This window comes from Corapipo altera, unplaced genomic scaffold (assembly GCF_003945725.1).
Source record: "Corapipo altera isolate COAL_440 unplaced genomic scaffold, ASM394572v1 46, whole genome shotgun sequence".
In the NCBI taxonomy this organism is placed as follows: Eukaryota; Metazoa; Chordata; class Aves; order Passeriformes; family Pipridae; genus Corapipo; species Corapipo altera.
The window spans coordinates 8,436,407-8,456,758 of record NW_020884883.1 but is presented as its reverse complement, the minus strand read 5'-3'; the positions used below and the strand labels follow the sequence as shown (position 1 = coordinate 8,456,758).

At 46.6% G+C, this 20,352-nt stretch overlaps 1 protein-coding gene across 1 annotated transcript in view; it reads right to left on the bottom strand.

The window, feature by feature from the left end:
* The window catches only part of GRHL1 (grainyhead like transcription factor 1), a 39,151-nt gene extending 19,149 nt beyond the window's left edge, over positions 1-20,002 (bottom strand). The window contains exons 1-8 of the mRNA XM_027641184.1: positions 19,894-20,002; positions 16,138-16,324; positions 13,026-13,096; positions 11,157-11,547; positions 10,278-10,354; positions 9,327-9,483; positions 8,740-8,851; positions 7,720-7,814 (exon numbers count right to left, since the gene is read on the bottom strand). Coding sequence (XP_027496985.1) covers positions 7,720-7,814; positions 8,740-8,851; positions 9,327-9,483; positions 10,278-10,354; positions 11,157-11,547; positions 13,026-13,096; positions 16,138-16,324; positions 19,894-19,913 — 1,110 coding nt within the window. The 5' untranslated portion in view covers positions 19,914-20,002. The remainder of the gene's footprint in view (positions 1-7,719; positions 7,815-8,739; positions 8,852-9,326; positions 9,484-10,277; positions 10,355-11,156; positions 11,548-13,025; positions 13,097-16,137; positions 16,325-19,893) is intronic.
* Positions 20,003-20,352: the final 350 nt, after the last annotated feature.

The window sequence follows — 20,352 nt, the reverse complement described above, 5'->3', positions numbered from 1 at the left end:
CCCCCTGCCATGGGCAGGGACACTCTACAAGATCAGCTTGCTCAAAACCTCATCAAACCTGGCCTTGAACACACCCAGGGATGGGACATCCATAACTTCTCTGGGTAACCTGTTCTAGTCCCTCATAGTAAAGATTTCTTCCTAATATCTAATCTAAATCTGTCAGTTTAAAGCCATTCCCCCTTGCTCTGTATCACTACAAGCCCCCATAAAAGGTCCCTCTCCAGCTTTCCTTCTGGTCTCCTTTAGGTACTGGAAGGTGCTCTAAGGTCTCCCCAGAGCTGTCTCTTCTCCAGGCTGTACAACCCCAGCTCTTCAGCCTCTCTTCATAGAAGCGATGCTCCAGCCTTTGTTATATTCAACTTATATTATATTCGGTCTATATTATATTCAACTTGAAATTGTCAGGATGCTTTTAATTTTGGATTACTGTGTCTGTAAAGAATAGAGTCTGAAGCCTACAGTACAACAACCAGAGACAGATTAAACTGTGATGAGCTTCTTTCCAGGGAATGCAGTTGGATATTGTTTTTCTTGACCTTGGTTAAATAGTTTCAATGTTCTGCCCAAAATACAGCAGACAAAGGGATTCCAGTGGGTCCTGAGACCATTTCTCTGACACAAAGGCAGTGTCTCCCCCTCCTGTAAAGAAAAATTACTCAGAAGCTCGAAGTTGGTTATTTCAATGCTGATAGCTGAAAGCATATGGTTTCTCTAAATGCTTGGACAAATATAAAAGGAAAAAATAAAGGGCATTTTCTAAACATTTGTCCACATATGTTTCACCTATGCTGTGAACTGGTTGTATACAAAATATCTCCAGTCCAAAACCCTTTTAAATTACACCAGCACAGTTCCAAGCCCTTCCAAGAGGCAGAGCTGTCAGCCTGGGCACTGTCTTGTGCCAATCCAGATCCATGGCTTCCAGGATTGGCTCTGGGTCAGAGCCAGGGAGCTCGAAGTGCAGGCAGGCAAGCACAGGTCTGCCTGCACACATCACAAAGGCATGTCCTAGAAAAGCAATGCTGGGAAGACTCTTCTGTCTTTAAAAGAAAAAACCCCAAACCCACACTTGGGTACAGATCACCTGAGAGGTGCCTCATCTTACTGCTCTCACATTCGTTTCTTCACCTCCCACATGCACCACAGGTTTTGCATCAGCAGGAGGTGAGCCAGGAGAGAAAGATAAAAAAAATTGGGCAATTCATGCACCTGTGGGCTCCTCAGCTACCTCTTGCCTTTGGGATCGGACACTCCAAATAAGGCTTGTCTGGCAGATGTGCAATAGGGCTGCATCCGTTCCAGCTCCACCCAGTCAGACTCAGAACCATCCTGCTCGCAGCCCAGGGAAGTTAGTTTGCATTCAAACGTACCAAGCCCAATTTGGGTGACTGACACAGAGCCTACCACGGGTCCCACACCACACCAAGGAATGACAAGTGGGAAATATCACCCAGTTCCAGATAAGAGAACATCCTCTAGCAAGTTCACCCCATCAACAAAACAAAAATGCATGGTAATGAAAGGAAAATACATTTTCCTGCTCACAAAGAACAATGTTGATTGTTATTCCAACCTGTTCCAAGGCAAGGAAATATAGCAATGTCTCTGCTCACAGCACATGGGAAACCTGGGGATAGAGGTTCCCAGTCATACCGATGCTTCCTCCCACCCCGTACTTTGATAAGATAAAGGTGTGGGGCCAGGTTTTGTTAGGTTAGTTGGAAAGAAAGTAAAAACAGCAGTTTGGCAAAAAAGTGGTAATATGGAGAGAAAAAAAAAATCACCAAGCAAACAAAAAACCCCACAGAAAACCAACTCACACTTCCAAACCACCACCACCACCAATAAAAGCCCCTTAAAAACCAAAAAAAACCCAAAACCCTGACAAAACCAAGAATTAAGTCTACAAAGGCACAAAAATGGCTGAAAAGGAAGAGTAATCATCAGGTATAAAAGGAAAGCAAAGAAAAGAAAAGGAAAAAAAAAGATCATCCTAATTTTCCTACTAATTTTCTCTACAGAAAAGCTAATGTCAGGAGATTTTTCATTCAGCTTTAGGAAGTACATCATGAGCCCCATAGTTGGAAGGACCAGACAATGGCAGAACTTGGGACACCAAGTTTGAAAGAAATACAGTGAGTTGAAAACTTGGTTCTAGCTGACAATGCTTAAAATCAAGGGCAGCATATGCCTGTTTTTCAGAAAATCCATGACAGAGCAGGGAGAGGTGTGTGTTAAGAGGCAGGTAAGCAATACTTGCTATGACTTTCCTATGTCACTGCTCCAAAGGCTGTGTGTACTTGTGCCTCAAAGTATTTGTGGTCTGCAGCCTTGGCTTCACACCAATCTCTTCCCTTTAAGTATGTTTGACTCATCACATTTCATAGTTTCATTTCCAACTAGCCAAACCTGTACCTCCTCAATGCTGCTGAAGGTGGCAACACCTTCTTTAATGAGGCATATGACTGCTGCTTCATTATAATGGCATCCATATAAATGTATGCAACATTCATCAGTCAAAAAAGTTGAAATTCTTCCTACAGTGAACACCAAGAGAGGATTACACTAGAATAAACCCTTAAAATAAATCAGCCTACAGCCCAGCCTCACTTCAAGTTGTAGCAAGAGATCCGCCCTCTCCAAAAATTGAGCTCATCTGAACAAAAAAATCCTGCCAAGACAAGAGACGATATGCCAAGAAGACCACCCTCATTGCCCAATTTGCTATTTCAAAAAGCCATTCCAAATTAGACGCAAATTACTGTAATATAGGACCATTCAACTCTTCTTAGGCAAGAAAAAAAAAAGAAGCATTGATTAATTGCTCTGTCATTCAGGGCATCACTTAAGAGATAATACAGCACCTTCCATTTGTGAAAAAGCAGAAAAAGCTCTACCATGATATTCTCCAGCTCAAAATGCTTGTTACACTAACACCCTTCTTAGTAGAAAGGGTCTTTTCACACAGAGCATCTGGCTTACAATGCCTTTTTTTTTGGAGGGAAAGAGTAGGAGGACAATAGAACCCTTAATGTGCAGTGACATCATTTTTGGCTACAGTCCCACCATCTAACCTTAAGCAAGCCAGACAGAAGACCTCCACGGGGCCCTTCTCTGGGAGCTGCTGGAAGCAATGCTGTGTTTCAGAAGAAACCCACTGGGAAGCACTGAAGGGGTGCCACAGCACAACAGCAGAGTCCTTGCACTGCTAGAGCTACAAAAACAGGGCAAGAAGGATCTCGCAATCACCACGCACACAACTCGCTCTGTTCAGACAGGAGGCCCCAACCCTCCTGCTCCACAGGGCAGGAGCTCAGACAACATTTGTGCAAAGCAGGATCCAGCAAAGCCAGTTAACCCTGGGTAAACCAATCTGTCCAGATTGTTCAGCTGCCACTGACCTGAGAGCAGGCCATGTCCCCAGGCCAGAGTTAAGGGACAGAGAATTTGCTTCGCAGCCTAACGGGTAACACAATAGATAGAGGTAACAGAACAACAGCCAACAGTATGAAGAGCAGCATGAAATGTGCATTTAACCATGCACATAATGGCAATTTTCATTAAAAGACCTGTAATGGGGAACCAGGTGTGTTGTACCTGGGAAGAGATGGCTCCCAACTTCAAAAACTCATTATCTGAATCTATAAACGCTTCTCCTGATTGACATACAGAGGTCAAAGACACAAAAAGGACTGCAAGGACACAATTTCTCTTCCCTACCTTTAAAACCCCCATTTTAAAGATGGTCAAGCCTGCTTAGTCAACAAGGGGCAGGCACCTCCAGAGAAAGCTCCATCCCAGCTATAGACACCCTGTCCCTAATGAAGTCATAGATGTGAAAGATGACGAGTATATGCTCAGACATCTAAAAGCTTCTTTGCAGGAGAAGAACCCCACCTCGACTGTCTGCCCAACCCGGCAGACATCCAGGATAGGGTGGGACACTCTTTGAAGTCTCCATAAGCCTCAGGGTAACTCCAGCGCTACCTGTTGCGTGCAAGTGAGTATCAGCTACACATCTTTGTCAGACTCATCGAATCGCGCTTCCACCCAAGCAGGATGGCTCCTGACTGAGCAGCTACACTGGCTTTCTTAAATATCCCATTCAACAACTTACCAGTTCATCTAATGTTAATTTTCCAGTTCACCATCTTCCCTTTCCTTCTCACAAAGCGTGATTGTCTCCTCATCCAATTATTCCCCTTCCCTGGTCTGTGAGGTGATGAGATCAGACCTCACCCCTAACACAGACACCTGAAAGCCCATCTGAATTACCACTTCAACACTCCACAGTGTTTCCTGACAATCTTTCTAACCCTGACCACACTCTCCTTTTAATCTCAACAGCACCACTTCAGGGCAGTTTGCCTTTTCCTCTTGAAGCCTGGCCTTCCTCCCCTCACCCTCAGCTCCCTTCACTGTCTCAGAGCAAGGAGCCTTTGGATCCTGGGCCCTTTTCCAGTTTGAATACACTCTTGCAAAGGTCAGAGAATACTTAACCCAGCCTCTTCTATGAAGCAGCTGCTTCCAGCAGATCCTGTGATGTCCCAAAATAACAGAAGAGGGCAGAGGGGAGCTGCCAGAGAAGCGAATTTGCTCTGAAATTTATGGATACGGTCTGGGTCACAGGGTGGGAAGCATCTGTCATGGATGAAATCTTCCTGGTTCCTACACCCACAGGCTCACAAAACAGCACAACAACACAGCCAGCTGTGTGACAATCCCATCCATGCAGAGCCAGGCATGTCCGATGCATCCAGTGACCAAAGCCCTGGCCTTGCTCTCAGCTCTCCCAGCACAATGCAACTGGGAAATGGGAAATACTTGTTGCTAAGGGCATCTCAAACTTCTTTTTTCCATCCCACAACTCGACAGCTGCAAAATCCACACATTTTCCTTGCCACAGAGGAAGCACATGACTCACTGTGTGAAAGGAGCATTTCTTCACCAGAAAGGTGTAGTTCACTAAATCCCCATAGTGCCCTAAGGGGACCAGCAAAGCACTCTGTCTGGCAGGTGACACCCTCCTGAACAGACACAGTGGCAGAGGTGCAATATCCCTGCACATGCCCACAAGAAGGCAAGAACTTGGTCCCAGAGCTGCTAGGGGCAACTCCTTGTGATAATATGCTACTTTACATTAAATATGACACACATCCAGAGTCCTGGGTGCTTAAATGAATAACTACATCAGAAATCCCAGACACAGAGCCTCATCACCTCCCACTTGACACTGCTGCAATGCTGCTTGACACTGGGATCAAATCATTCCCACAGCAAACTGGAAGCAAAAGCAAGAGAAGGAAACAGGAGAAGCAGCAAGCCCAGAAGAATCACCTGGCTCTGGTCCAGGTAACTCCAGGGCTCAGGAAGCAAATTTCTAATAATCAAAGGCTTGTTGGCTGGTTAAACATACCATCTATGCAGCACTTCTGCTGTTATTAAACACAAAACACTATTACTGTGAAGGACTTTCTGCAGCATTAGAAACTCAGCTCTGTCTAATCCTTGCTCTCTTCATACGCTTTAAGACTACTGTTGGGGGGGGCAGCGGGGGAGGGAAAGGAGAGAGCAAGAGCATGCAAGGTAAATGAACCATGCAATAAAAATTGTTGAAATTGGCTCAGACATCTCCTGATAAAATCACAGAAGTTGAGAAAGAATTGCAGCTCTACTGGTGAGAAATTCAACCATTGACAAAACACATCCACTCAGTGAAAATACTGAAGTTAAACAGACACTTAAGCACACAGAGCACTTGCTAAAAATGCCAATTCTTTAAACACTGAAGTCAAGACTATTTTTGTCTTAATATGATTCTGATACCAGGAGCCAAGGCTTGCACATTTGGTATCAACAGTCCCCTCTGCAGGTTCATACAAACCAGTACTCACAGTATATGGATCTCACACACTAAGACTGTGAATCTGGAAGAAAATTTGTCTCTAGCTACCAAACCAGTCTGTCTCACACCCCCCCCACACGACTTCATCCCATGAAGTTCAGTCCTGAGATGAAGTATCACCATGAGGGTCCTTAGAACTTTACAAGATGCCTGAAAATACTCATTCAGGGGTCTGTAGAGTGACTGGGCAATAACTACCTGGTAAGAAGGGATGGTTTTCCTTGGGGCAGACACAGGGTTCTCAGCACCACCTCTAAGCCCTGCTCCTGGGTTAGTGACCCATCCCTACTGCTGCAGAATGGCTCAGCCAGTAGAGAGGCAGCTGCAGAAAGTGCTTCCATCTCCCTGAGGGCTTGAATTGCTCTGCCTCCACAACCCACTCCTGTGTGCAAATCCTAAGCCTTTGTGTACCTTGTAGACACTGACTACCCAGGTTTGTTAAATGTCTGACTGGCTGTGGCAGTAGGATAACACTTTGGGAATATTTACTGACTCCTTTTGACTGACCTTCTGAAGCATCCTCTGCTTGTTCACATAGCGAAGTCCTTCATGTTTCAGAAATCATGTCAGCCTTTTAGCATTCTCCAGCAGGTAAGACCCTCCCTGCCAGCCCTCTCAACCTGACTGAAGCCAAACCTGGTGAACAGGGAAGCCTGGCACTCAACACCAGCTTCACAAGCAATGTCACACATGGTGCAAGGCAGCACTTTCAGCAGCAGCACACACAGCTCCTCAGTGCTGCCTGCCAAGCATCCTACATGTCTCCCACAGAGCTGAAACCCAACAGCACTCCCCATACCTTTTCTCCACAGTCACTGTGTAGCACAGAGCAAAGCTCATGGTGAGAGCGAGCCTCTGTACAGCCTTTGTTCCTCCTGCAGAGCACATTGTCACACACAGCTCCAGAGAAGGACCTGTGTTGTCCACTGAGAGTTCCCATGGCCCCCAGGCCAGGCTCTCCCTAGATATGGCACTCTGCAGCCATCAGTAGTTTTCCCCGTGATGCTGGTGACTAGCACATACCATACTAGCAAGGGAACAGCCAGTCTCCAAAAATTGAAGGAGAACCATTCCCAATTTTTCACGAAAATCCAAACAGTAATAAAACTCTCCAAAGAAAACTTCTGCTCTTTAACTCCAGCAACAAACTGGTGGGAAACTGACCTGCTGTCCTTGCACCTTTAGATATACAGGCCTTTTCCAAAAGCTGGAGTGGCTCAAACAGCTGCAGTTAGCTACTAGCTAGGGATGCTGCCCCTACCTACACACCTTCCATAGTGCCCACAGTTCTGAGAAAAGATCAAACCAGGGTTCACCAGGAGGCTGCTCTACTTTGAAATAGGTCACTGGGTGTTGGGATCTATGGTTTAAGCAACACATGCTTTGGGAGCTCAGAGGCAGCTGCTACTCCCTCTTCTGCTGAAGGCAAGCCCATTGCTACAGCCTTAACGGCCTCAGAAGCTGCCCCCTGCCTCCCACAGGGATCCTTCAGGAGGCTGTGCTCACTGCCAAGCCCAGCTATGCTCCATCACACCTCCCGCACCACTTCATCAGCTCTGGAAACGCTCAGTGCTTCCTTCTGTCAGTACTTGTCTGTCAGGCAGGCAGTTCTGCCAAGAACCTTAAAGCAGTTGCAAAGCTCTCCCAGTTGCACATCCAAACCCTCTTAAGAAATAGCCAGAAGGTTTTGCCTAATGTAAGAGCGTAAACAAACTTGTTACATGCTAATCACCAGGTAGGCCACACACCCTTCCCCTCCCCCAGCCCCTGAATCTGCTAAAAGGACAGGAAATATAATTGTGGTCACATACCTTCGCTTCCTCATTGATGTCCCAAGTGAAGGATATGGCGTTGTAAGCGATCTCCTCAATGTTACTGATGGTGTTAAAGCTCTCTTTGTAGTCAGCTGTCAGAAAGAAGGACTCATGAGGGAGAGGAAGAAGAAATACTATGTAAAGTCCTTAATCACACAAAGCAGCCAGAAACTGCAACTCTTCAGCGAAGGAAGCTGAACTGTACTTAGGAATGGATCATTAAAAAGCCCGGAAATGGTTCTTGTACAAAACAACCCCAACAAACATGAGGAAGGAGGAAAATGGGACTTGCAGAAATTCTAAACTCCAGTGAGAAAGGAAGATATCCCAAATATCAGGTGTTCCATGCCATAACCTGCTATGTGCAGGAAACTCTACCCTGCACAGCAAGGACATAAGTTCTCAATAAACTCCTTCAATAACAAACAAAGATTTGCATGCGCGTCTGCTTTAAGTGCCAGGTGATTAATCCCTGCTTTGATTCACAGAAGGAAGGGACGAGGAGTACAACCCAGCCTTCAGCCAGAGAAGGCTGGAAGTCAGCCAGCCCCAGCCTTGTCTGGAGGCAAGTGGAAATTTGCAGTGTTTTCTTTTTTCACATGTACCAAAGACCAGTTGTGAGCAAAGTTGTGGGAAGGAGGATCATTAGTGTTGAGGTACTTCTATGAGGATCTTGTCCTTTGAAGAAATACAATATTTAGGACAGACACTGAGACTACAAGCTGTGATTTAGCTGCAAGCACCAGGACATGCCAAAGCAACTGTTGTTTGAAAGAGGGTGTTAGATCTCCTAATGCAAACGTCTAAAGACCACCAACCAAAATCCCCCAAAGATCAGTTTCTTTAAGGAGTCCTAAAAACTGCATTAGCTCCAAGCAATCAAAAGCTCTCTCTGGGCTTTCAGCAAACCCATGGATAGCAGAGAGTGTTCCTTAAAATAACAAAGCTTTAGCAGAAAACCAAACCTTGCCAAGGAATTAGGCATGAAGTTTGACACCAGCAATGAGTGTTCCTTACCTATGTCAATGCATCTTTGTTTGGCCGTGTGCTGTCTTGAGTGCCAGTATTTCCAGTGCCTGAGCTGATCTTCCCTTGTTTTGTCTTCAGCAAACACGACCATAATGACACTCTGAAAGGAGAGGGAAAGAAAGATTAAAAAAAATAAATAACAAAAATGTGAAAGATAAAAGGCCAGAGAGTACATTTGTTTTGGAAGTTATCATTGGTATCAGGTTTTCTGCTTTAGGCTTTCCCACTTGAGGCATCACAGTGTACCTGCCACACTGCTGCCGAACTGGAAGGCAGACAGCATCACTTTCTGGGTCATAAACAGAGCAGAGCTGCTCTCCTAACTAGAATTCAGGATCTCATTCCAGGTGTTGCATCACCTTTACACAAGTGCTGACACCACTTCTTAACAGACTGAGCCAGGATGGGCTGGTGTGGAAGTAGGTGGACAGCAAAGGAACCAACGTTGACGTAAGAGCGCGGGTAAGCTGGCCTTAGTGCTGATGCTCTAGTTTAGATTACTGCACTTTGGGAGAGTTTAAGGCCACCACTGTACACACCCTCTTTCCCAAGAAACCACAAAAGCTGCCACTCACTCGGACTTTACTGATGGGGTGATGGATTCCTTCACTGCTGCTGACTTCTTTCAGCGTGATGGGGTAAAATTGACCTTTGTTCAAGTAAGTCATTGTGCTGTCCCCAGGCTTCTGTCGGAGGGACTTGGAGGCTTCCAGAGTGTACTCAAAGTTATTCCTATAGAGCAAAGAGGGTAGTGATTGCTAAGGCATTTTCCTGGAAAGCCGACTAAACATTCCACATTTAATTTGGAGAAATTCCAAAGTTGTTAGTTGACTCACTAAGCCATCAACAGGCAAGGAAGTTGGAAAACAGGATGAGCCCCTTTTTCAACCATTTCCTTCATGAATGAACATTTAAGAGAAGTTCTTGGCAAGCTAAATCCCAAGACACATCAGCAGGCAACACTGGAAGGTCCCTATTCAGGCTGAGAGCAGCAAGCTGCTCTCACAGAACAGAAAAGTATCTATTAGCAATTTAATTAAATTCACAAGCTATTCAGTGGCCATGGCCCTCTTGGTCAACTGCAACTAATCAAATAACTAATTTGCTCCCCTTCCTTGGAATTCAGATGAGTTCCTATCTCTGCTGTAGAATTCCAGCAGAGAGAGAATAAGACAAGCTGACCAGGGAGAGGGACACAGCTGGAAGCAAACTCCCAGACCACCAAAAAGTTGACAGATAGCACTGCACCTTCCCAGGGGACAGGGCGCTGGTGCAAGGGCAGTGACCGAAGCTGGGTGTATTTCCAACCCTGCAAGCAGTTTTCCTGAAAGTAGTTTTCTTTAAAGACAAAGGTAGGATTTTCAGCTGTGAAATTCAAATGAGCAGACACTGTTGTGGTTTTGAGATCCACAGCACCTCCAGTATCTGACAGACTTGGTACAGAATGGCATGAGCTGTACTGTTTGCTTGTGGACAACTGTAAGAGAATGGGAGGATACGGGCAAATGGGGGCCTTAAAGCATTACCCAGAAATGCTGTCAAAAACATAATCTTCTGAATTCATGTTGGCCATTCGCAGATTCAGTTCAGTAGGAAAGAAAACCTGGGGTAGACACAAAACAAAACACAACAATTAAAACAACAGCAACAAGAAAAGTCAAGATTAAACCGATACTCATTACCACAGAACTTCTGGCAAGCAAATTGATCATCAGATAACAACTGATTTTTGGTCTGCACACACAGGACACTTGAGCAGTGTTTTAATCCAAAACTTCTGGGTGTCAACTAAGAACAACATCTGACAAGCCTTCTGAGTCAGCTTAGGGCAACATTTTAAAGCTTTCCCAAATCTCAAAGAAAGGGCATAGCTACATAGTTCTTTAAGGTTTGGCTTAAAAATCAAACGCAGTAACGTTGTTTTCAGTTGGTACCATAAAACAAACCCCACAGATTTTCAGCCAGGTTTAACTCTCATTCAAGGCCCCTACATAATCCAACTGTTTTCCACTGATACACACCACACCTAGAAACTGGCAGTAAGGAAGCTTACATAGTCACTTCAGTTTGGTACCTGCAAAGGCACCATGGAGTGCTAAACTCTTGCAAAACCTGGCTCAGTGCTGTGGATCAAGATAACCATTTCCACAGTATGCAAGCCAAAGCCTCTGTCACTGGTAAGATTAGTCATTTGCTTTTGATAATAATTTCACGTTGTGAAGATTTTATTTTAAGTTATACTTATGCACCTTTCTGAGAAAGTCTTCTATTCCTAAACCACTGGACAGATTACTGATTCATGTAACAAGAACAGTTAAAGGTGGAACTGGATCTCTCCATCCAGATCAAGACACGTGCAGGCACACACACACAGACATACACAGGGCAACTGCCTCTCTTGGTACCTCTTGCACGCCCTCCTTGAAAGTCTCCGAGAAGGTGGAGTCTGGCGTTCGCCTCTGGGAGTTTTGGGGCTGGGTGTTGGAACTGAACTGGTCAGGATTGAGGTTCCTGTCGAAGACCACCACTCGCTCAGGGGGCTCAGGGTGGTAGACACTCGGTGGGATCCCCACGGCAAAGCCATGGGGCTGTGTCTCCGTTTTGATGGAATGGGTGGGCATCGTGGCAATCGAAACGGTGACTGTCGTGTCAGGGGTTGTGAGGTGGCCTCGCTTGTCCATGCCCATCTGGGGCGTGTGTGGAAGGACAATATTGAAAGGCACATTTTTCAGAACCTGGACTCTGTTTTCTCCAGCAGAAATGAGCGACTGTTCTGTCACATTTGGGATGCTGTTCCTAAAAAGGGCAAAAAGAAATCATGCATAACTTATACAGTTTATTTTCTCATTAAACAAGAGCTAGAAACACTTCTCGGCCTTTTAGACAAGGACATCTGACACCAACTCTCCTGCTTGTGCAGAACAGCTCAATCCTAACCTGAAAAGCTGATAAACACATGAAAAACCAAAAACTCCTCACCCACTGCTAACCAGCCCACCTTGGAGATGAATTACCCTGGAGCAAAAGGTGAGGGTTCACAGCCCAGATCCTCACTGCTTGGAAGACAGCAGTCCAAAACTAAGTGCTTCGAGGCCCTTCCCACACACATCAGCACACAAGGCTCCATGGAACTGCTCTCTGGCAGACAGAGAAGGACTGAGAGCAACGTTGTTGCTTCTCTGCCCCAGGACTGCGCACCACTCGAGAAGCACTAATAGGGAAATTACACCCCTCTCTCATGCACAAACCCCCAGGAAAATCCACACGGAGACTCCTGGGAGTGGTTTGCATAACTTGCCGCTCTCCACCCCACCACACTCATTTCTGCCAGGACAACACTGAGATCTGTGGCTGAGCTGACCTCACAGCTAGTAGCCACTAACTCAGCCTGCCCTCCCTTTCTCCCTCCTCCCCACAAAGTGGTCCTGCCCGCTCCCTTGCACCAATTCTGATGCTCCCCTGCCTCCCTGATGAACCAGTTCAGCTTGTTCTGCTGGAACAAGCCACCTTTTTTTGGTGATGGGTCAGTGTAAGACCAGAGCTGGTACAAGGGGAGCAGTGGGAACCAGACTGCTCTTCTAAACAACAGGGTATTCAATCAGCTCAGTCAGATCACAAAACCTCACCTCGGGTCCTTAAAGCATTCTAATCTGTCCAAAAAAAGAGGATGGTAGAAGTGGAAGCCTGGTTTGAGTGAACCTCACATTGGTAACATTCACTTAATATCATTTTCTGCTTGAGAGGGAGGGCAGGAAGGGGAAGAAAGGAGTTCCAGAGGATACAAAGGAAGTCCAACGAATACCAAGCCAAAACTAAACTACAAGCACTTTGAAGTCCTTCCCTACTAGCCCAATGCACGAAACAACAATGCTGCTGGTACCTGAGAGCAACATCTGCAGAGAGTAACTGAAGTAACCCCATGCAAAAATAAAAGGGTCACCAGTGACCTCCACAGCCTGGGGAAGGGGTGCCTGTGCTACCGGACTCTGCCTAATGTTAGAGAGAGCAGCTTTTGCTATGCTGACTGTGTGACACTAGGACACAAAAAGCGGATGGATGGCAACAAGAAGCAGTTTGAGCCTCAACTCTCCACACTGTTCTCCAATCCCCATCCTGTTCCTGGGACAACACAGGAATCTGAGGCACAGAGTAAAAGCAAACAATCTGTCTCTTCCAGCACAACACAATAGTGCAGCAAGTTACTTTCTTTCAGCAGCTTTGGTGGTCTAGGAGGGAAGGGAGTTAAGCAGAGAAGCAATAACAAAAAATAATACCTTTTGCTATGATCTTGTTCAGGATGTTCTACCTCTGGTTTAGCTGTTGAAGATCTCCTCTCCCTTGGAACCTGGGAAATTTAAGACATATTATAATTCAATTCTTACTCCCATTAAAAAAAAAACATACTTCCTTAAAACAGAGCCTTTTGGTCAAATTATGAAAGTGTTACTCCCTGATGGCCAGTCATTATTAACATTACCGCTTGACCAATATTTGCAGGGTTTGGGGATGCCAAGCCCATGCCAGGAGATGCCCTACAGATCCCCTTGCAGCTGACTTGGTCAGCTGTGTCAGCCCTGGGCTCCTGTCAGCACCAGGTGGTGGGAAAACCAGTGTACAAAGCCATCCATCCTTGGCTGGAGCATCAGCACCAGGGTGAACAGGACCAGGAGATTTCCCAAGGTTTGTGCTGGCAGTGCAGGTTTACTCCTCTGCAGGTTGGCAGAGTTCAGTCTGCTGGATGAACTCAAAGCCTGTGAAAGGACAGTGCTCCATAGCCACCTCCCCAGGAACACATGCTCTCTAGGCCATCCCGCTAAGACCACTTGAGGCTCTCCTTTCTTCTCGGACACCAGGGGATTTGTGGAGGACCAGGTCCAATAAGCATATTGAGATGTTACAGTTCATATTTGTGCATGGCCACACACAACACATTGGCCCAAGCTATACTAAATATTTTATAAACAAAAGGTAAGAACCAGTGCTCTGGATTTAAGACAGCTCAATACTGCTCCTCATATTTTATGCCATGGACACGATTGGCCCTGAAAACACAAACACCGATCACACAAGTAACCTTATCCACACACATAGAACACCCATTTTCCCGGCTGCCCTGCAAGGCCAAGGCACACAGACCGTGAACTCTTGGAGCTGTGGTGGCTCAGTTTCTTGCATGGAGCACACAGCCAGTGCCTCAGCAACCCAAACAGCTCTTGCAACCACTGGCACAAGCCCATGGTGCTCAGGTCCCCTCAGCCACACAGCAAGTCCACACAGGCTCCCCTGCCAACCCACATGTAGGGCCCAGGACTTTTGCCACCCTCAACACGCCTCCGGAACAAGGAAAGCAAACACCTTCTGGTGTATGGACAAGTGAACTCCCACCACTCTCCTTTGCTGAAGCCTGTTCAGATCCTGCCTCTGTTTGCCAGCTTGGGTCCAGCATGGAGAATTACCACTTTAGTGCTAACTCAAAGGCTGATAGAATACCTGCATGAACAGCATACTATTTTAAACATCCCCAAGTGAAAACTAAGTCCTCATTCTTCTACGTAACCATGAATCTCCAATAACAGCAGAATTCTCAGATTTTCTGTGGTAACCAGCAAAATTTGGAGAATATCTAGCTAGAGACTGCTGGGAGACCAGCACTAGCTAGTCTGTAAAACAAGGGTCTTTCAAGCTGCATTTGGCCAGTGCTCCCAAATGATAGATTTTTCTCAAAATTTGTTGCCTATAAGGCCTTATTAACCACAGTTGAGCAATCAAGGTAGCCCAGTAGTCAAATGGAAGGAAATGAAAGTTGTTTAGTTTTGCTGATTTGGGGGTTTTTTTAATACAAAAGTGATCTCATCAGCTGCCTTTAACATTGCAGAGGGGGCGTACTAGAACTGCCTAGACATCATCTCTCCAACATTACTCCATAACAGCCCACAATAAATCTTTCAACCTCTAACTATTTTGCTTCACCCAGGTGTGCAGCATACCTGTTCTTCCACTGATTTTTTTCTGTACACCCACTGATACCCAAACATAAGAGGAAACCCTGAATTAGGCATTTATGTACAGCAAATCTCTTCTGCTTTGCTGAGCATGAAGGATCAACATCAACGTTCCTTTTGTAATCTACAGGTTTAGAGATCAAAATTGATTTTGTGGATTAAAATTGTTCCAGTGAAAGCATGTTGTTGTTTCTTCTTTTTTTTCCCCCCCCCAAAAGCACAGCAAGCACAGGCACAAAGCAGAAAGCCAGTTTTCTCACAAAACTAGCTGAATAACATCCACATCAGTGAGTCTGTGGCATTCTGTCGTGTGTGTGTGTGGAGCGTTAATCTCCATATTAAGCATTACAAGAATATTTTGATACATAAGATGTGTTCAACTTTTAAAAAGGGCAGGAAAGGATTTTGCCTGCACCAGGCAACCTCTCCTTGTGCTTGAAGAACATACCGAGGCTGGCAACTCCACTCACTACTGCTGAAAGGCACTAGCCAAAATGCCAGGCACGAGAGCCAAGTCAGACTCCTGCACGCTCAGCAAAGAAAAAACAGGCATCTCCACCCAGTAAGCCAGGACACCATAACACAGGTGTCTTAACACAAGCAGGACCCCTCCCTGCCTGGAAATGCCTGTTGGTCTCTTCTGACCTGGACCAGAGACAACTACTCTGGCTTATACTTCTGGTATTTAGGAAAGAAAGCTCAGCAAAATGCACCCCATGCAGACCAGAATCTGTTTGACCACTTAATTCAGCTGTGAGCAACTAGGAAGGCACATGTCTCCAAGAAGACCATGAACACTGGGGAAGAGAACCACAATTGCCAAAGGATTAACAGATTACAGCAGCTGAAGCTCACTGAGGGTTAGAGAGATGAAGATAGCAACTCCTTCAGGTGGACAGTTCTGCCTCACACACCACCCAAAGTCATAGCTTAGTATCAGCTGAGACTAAGGTAACACAACAAAGCCCCAGCCAAAGCCAATGGTCCACCACATGAGCAAAAGAAGAGAAGTTTCATTCTCCATGTATATTTACATTCAGACAGGGATATGATACCAAAGTGTCATTCTTCATGACTATTTCTATAACTCACTGCCTTCTGCAGAGCCCAGGGTCAAGAGGCAAGGAAAGTGCTGTGGAAGCTGAAAAGCAGCAAAGTGCTACCAAACCTTTACATTAAGATCCAGGGGATCTTATTTTACTGAGCTAAAAATAAACCACATTTCACAAAGAGAGATGTGAAATTTTTTCCCTTTGAAAACCACATTGTTTAAAGTCCTCATGATCTATTCATAGATTCTGTAAAATCCTCTAGCAAATGACACCTTTCCTACAAGTGGAACAAGAGCTCCTCTGGCTGCCAGAGCGTACCCACGCCAATCTACCTTGTAGTAATCATACAGCAGTCCCAGGGCAGCCGCGCTGTCTTCATCCCCATTGATGCTCATCATAGCTTTGGTAGCTGCTGTAAGGGGATTTTCAAGAAAGGTTTTCCAGGCCTCATCTTCATTGGTGTAAGGACGTCTCTGAGAGTAGAGAGAATCATTCTGAAGAACCAACACGGGTCTTTTACTTGAATCATAAAAAAAAAAAAAAAAGAAGAAATAAAAAAAGCCACCTGTTAGAACACATGAAAAACATTCTGTAAATTCTTCAAAATAAGCTGCCCCAGTTTCACAGGGTTCACACTCTGATTCAGTGTACTACAAGGATTAGTCAACACAAAAAGCCCAGAAACCTAATTCTGATCTCACTCATGCTTGGTGTAAATCAGGATTAATTTGACCAAACTCAGATGGATTACACCAGCCTATATAAAAAGGCAAAGCCGTTTAAGACTGCACCTGACCTGCTCATGCTCTGAATCCAACCCAGAAAGAGTTACACACACACACACTAGCCTACCACTTACCAAGCCTCCTATGTGATACTGCCAAGCTGCAACCTGTTTCAGTTACCACATGGAACTAGAAAATGTGAATTAACAAAACATCTCTTTCCTCCAGTGCTTTCAAGTGTCTTCGCTCCCAGAATATAGCTAAAAACACCACCTAGAAGCTACTTATTAGTTACAGACTGTGCAGGGAAACTGGTCAAGGGGACTTGAAATCAACATGGAAGTGTTCCTCTTTGAGAAGAAACCAAAAGATTTACTGCCTGGTTACCATTGAAATAAACCATGACACCAGTTTGAAACACCCTCAACAGATAAGTGAAGGAAAAAAAAAAAGAAAAAAATCTGAGTTATTCCCTTTATATTGCAATATATAAAAAAGAAATTATTTTTACTCTGAACAGTTTGAGATTGTTGAGAACAGAAAAGCTCCAACATAACTTGGACCTTCTACCCATAGGCAAAAGCAGGACATGTGCAGAAAATGCTGTCTTGCCAGCCCAGCCAACTTAGTTTTTTTTTTTTTGTTCTATTGGCAAAATATATGCTTCTTCTCCCAGGTCAGTTCAAGATAATGTTTAAATCTGACTTTTAAACCAGTTCAAACAGTTTTCTTTCCGGTGCAAGTGTAATATTAATTTACTGTAGATTGGTTGAGGGAGAAGGGGAAGCCTCTTTATTTTCTTAAATAATCCCAAACTTTTCATCTTTAATGAACTGCTAATAGTTTAAAATAAATAAATAATTATTTTAAGACAACTAACCCCACAAAAAGCAGTTCCCCACCACCATCACACGCTTTCCCCGGTAGATAAGCATTCTTTGCATCTATTTACCCAGATGCATTCAGGGACTGAAATATACTACAAGTACAAAAAGTTGTGAAATAGAAAGTTGTGAAATACCCTAATCACTATAATCAGCTTAGCAGTATCCTACATTTATCACCACCTTCTACCAAAAAGATTGCAAAGCAAATTACGCGTTCGATGCTTTATCAGTTACACAAGTCATCTTGCTGAGCTTCCATCGGACAGCTTGGCTGAGCTGAAGACACTGAAAGCAAGTGGGAGTTTCCAGGACTTGTAAGAGCACTTTCTGGCTATAAATCAGTATTATATAGTTGGCAAAAAGCAAACAACGATGACAAAGGAGACAAGCTCTTGCACCAAGCCCTTTCTTTAGGTCTTCACACATATTTGTGTACGCAACAGAATGCGGATACCTCTGGTATCGAGGACATCTTTCTATCAAAGTCAGGGGAGCAGCAGAGGACAAAGCAGAATTTTCTTCAGGGACATGATACAAACTCCTATTCTTATACAATGTGATAAAAGAAGCCTCCAATATCCATTGCAAATGGGTAAATCCTCCAGTTACACTCTCATAGAGAAAAAGTAACTGGAAGTAATCTGGGTGCAGTTCACTTTATCCATCCCTGTGAAGCTGAAGGGGTAAGAGCCTTGCTAGAATTCACAGCACTAAGCTGATTCCCTCCAGCAAAGCAACACACATGCACAGAGAGAACCTAGGAAGAACCAAAAATACTGAGAACTAAAACAGCAACTAATCAGAAACACAGCAAATGCAAAACCTACATATTTTTGTGTGATTTCTTTGTCATTGAAACACACAAATATAATGCACATTGCCCTACAGGTAACCCACCCCGCTACAAACAATGCTGAAAAAATTATTTGCAGAATTATCAAGAGAAGTGCAAGGTTTGGCAGGAACTTAATCCTTCAGGAGAAACACAGCTTCTTTCACGAAAACAAGAATATATTAATAAGAGAAGGCAAACATATTTTTCCTAAGTTTTAAAAGATAACTGGCATGCGGATCTGCTCACAAAGTAGTAGATGCGTCCAGCAAAGGCTGGAATTAAGTTTCCTACTGCAGTTTTAATAATTTCTGAATTTCATTTTCTACGTGAATGCAATGGGAGCAGAGAAGTATTACAAAAAGCAGATACTCTCTCTTTGCCTGCGAGGATCCCCCAGCCCTCAACACTCTGTGTTCAGATCACAGAACTATTCCTACTTACTTCACTGATCCAAGATCCTGCCTTCTTCTCCCTCACCCTGCAATTTACCTGGCGACGCTCAGGGCTGCCCAGCCTGAGCAGGGCTGTAACTGCTCCTGCTCAGCGCACACCTTTAATGCTGAGGCAGCACCGAAGATTTCTTTCACTGTCTCCTGCGTGCCAGAACAGCGAAGTGCACGTAACCAAATTGCTACGGCCTTATCTACTAAGTGTCACTGGAAATAAGAACACCTATGAAAAATCCTAATCACAGAGACGAGTTAGGGAGCTGCTGCACCGGACTCCTCTTTATAGGGTAGCATATTGAAATAAAAACTTTGGTAAAAACCTATGCTTTCCCTAGGAAAGGAGTGCGCTGAGTCACAAACCATTCAAAGTATAGCAATTTTATAATCGGTTCTTCAAATCAAATCAGTTCAGAGTTACCCCATTTTCTGGCATTCAAGCGTCCACGGCCACCGTCTACAGACGGACACGGTGACAAGTGCAGGAACAGACGGGAATCTTTAAACACCGCCCGGGATCCGCTTGAAGGCGAGGTCTCGCATTCAACACCGCGGAGTTACAGCACACACACCTCGAGCTCAGTTTAACTCTTTCCGCACCCACTTTCGGCTACTCCGGGGTCGCCGCAGCCGAGCTCGCCGGGAGCTCCCCTTACCTGCCGAAGTCCACCTTGCCGGAGGGATGCGCCTCGTAGAAGTCCATGGGGGCCGCTGCGGCCGCCGGGCAGCGGCGCAGGGGCTCGGCCCGGTCCCTCGGCCCCAGCACAGGGGGCTCCAGGCGCTGCTCCGCGCCCGCTGCTCCGGACGGCGCGGCCGCCGCCGCTGCCGCCCGCATTTAAGGCGCGGTCCCGCGGGGCGGGGGGCGGCCCCACGCCTCGCTGCAGGGATCGGGTTTCAAAGCCGGCCCGGCCTCGCCGCTCGCCCCGCGGGGCGGGGTGGCCGCCGGGGTGGCCCCACGGCGCCGCAGGACCCCCCTCCGGGCTCGGCGCCCCCCCCCCGCCCCCCCCATTTCGCACCGCCCCGCCGCAGCCTCCGGTCACTCCCCCGCTGAGAGGACGGAGGGGGGCGGACCCCGGCAGAGCGGCTCCCCCGGCGCGGCCCCGGGCGGCGAGCCCCTCTCGCCGCAGCCCCCCGGCGGGGCGGCGGCACCGGTCGGACCGGCCGCGGTGGTTCTTCCCCCGCCAGGCTCACTCACTTGTCGTAGTCCTGTGTCATGTCTGGCGGAGGCAGCGGGCGGCAGAACTGGCCGGGCGGGTCGGGAGGAGCAGCGCCGCGCACCCGCCGCTCCCACGGCTTTTGTCGGCTGCTCTCGCCCGCTCAGGTGCTCCCGCAGCCGCAGGTGGCCGCGCGCCTCGCCGCGCCCCCCATTGGCTGCTGCGGGCCGAGGGGCGGGGCCGCCGCGCCCGCATTGGGCGGCTGGGCGCGGGGGGGCGGGGCCGGCGCGCGTGCGGGGCAGGGACAGCGCCGAGGGAGCGGGACCGGCGGCGGGAGAGACCCCTCGGAACGGGGTGACCGGGGGTTCCCTGGCGCCGCCCGAGAGGGGCCGTCACCCCCCGGGACCTGCCCCTGCATTGGGGCTCACACTGGGGGACGCGGGAAGTACTCTGGGTTCTTTCTCGCGCTAAAAATGTGTTTCCCTTCTCTCTCTCTCTCT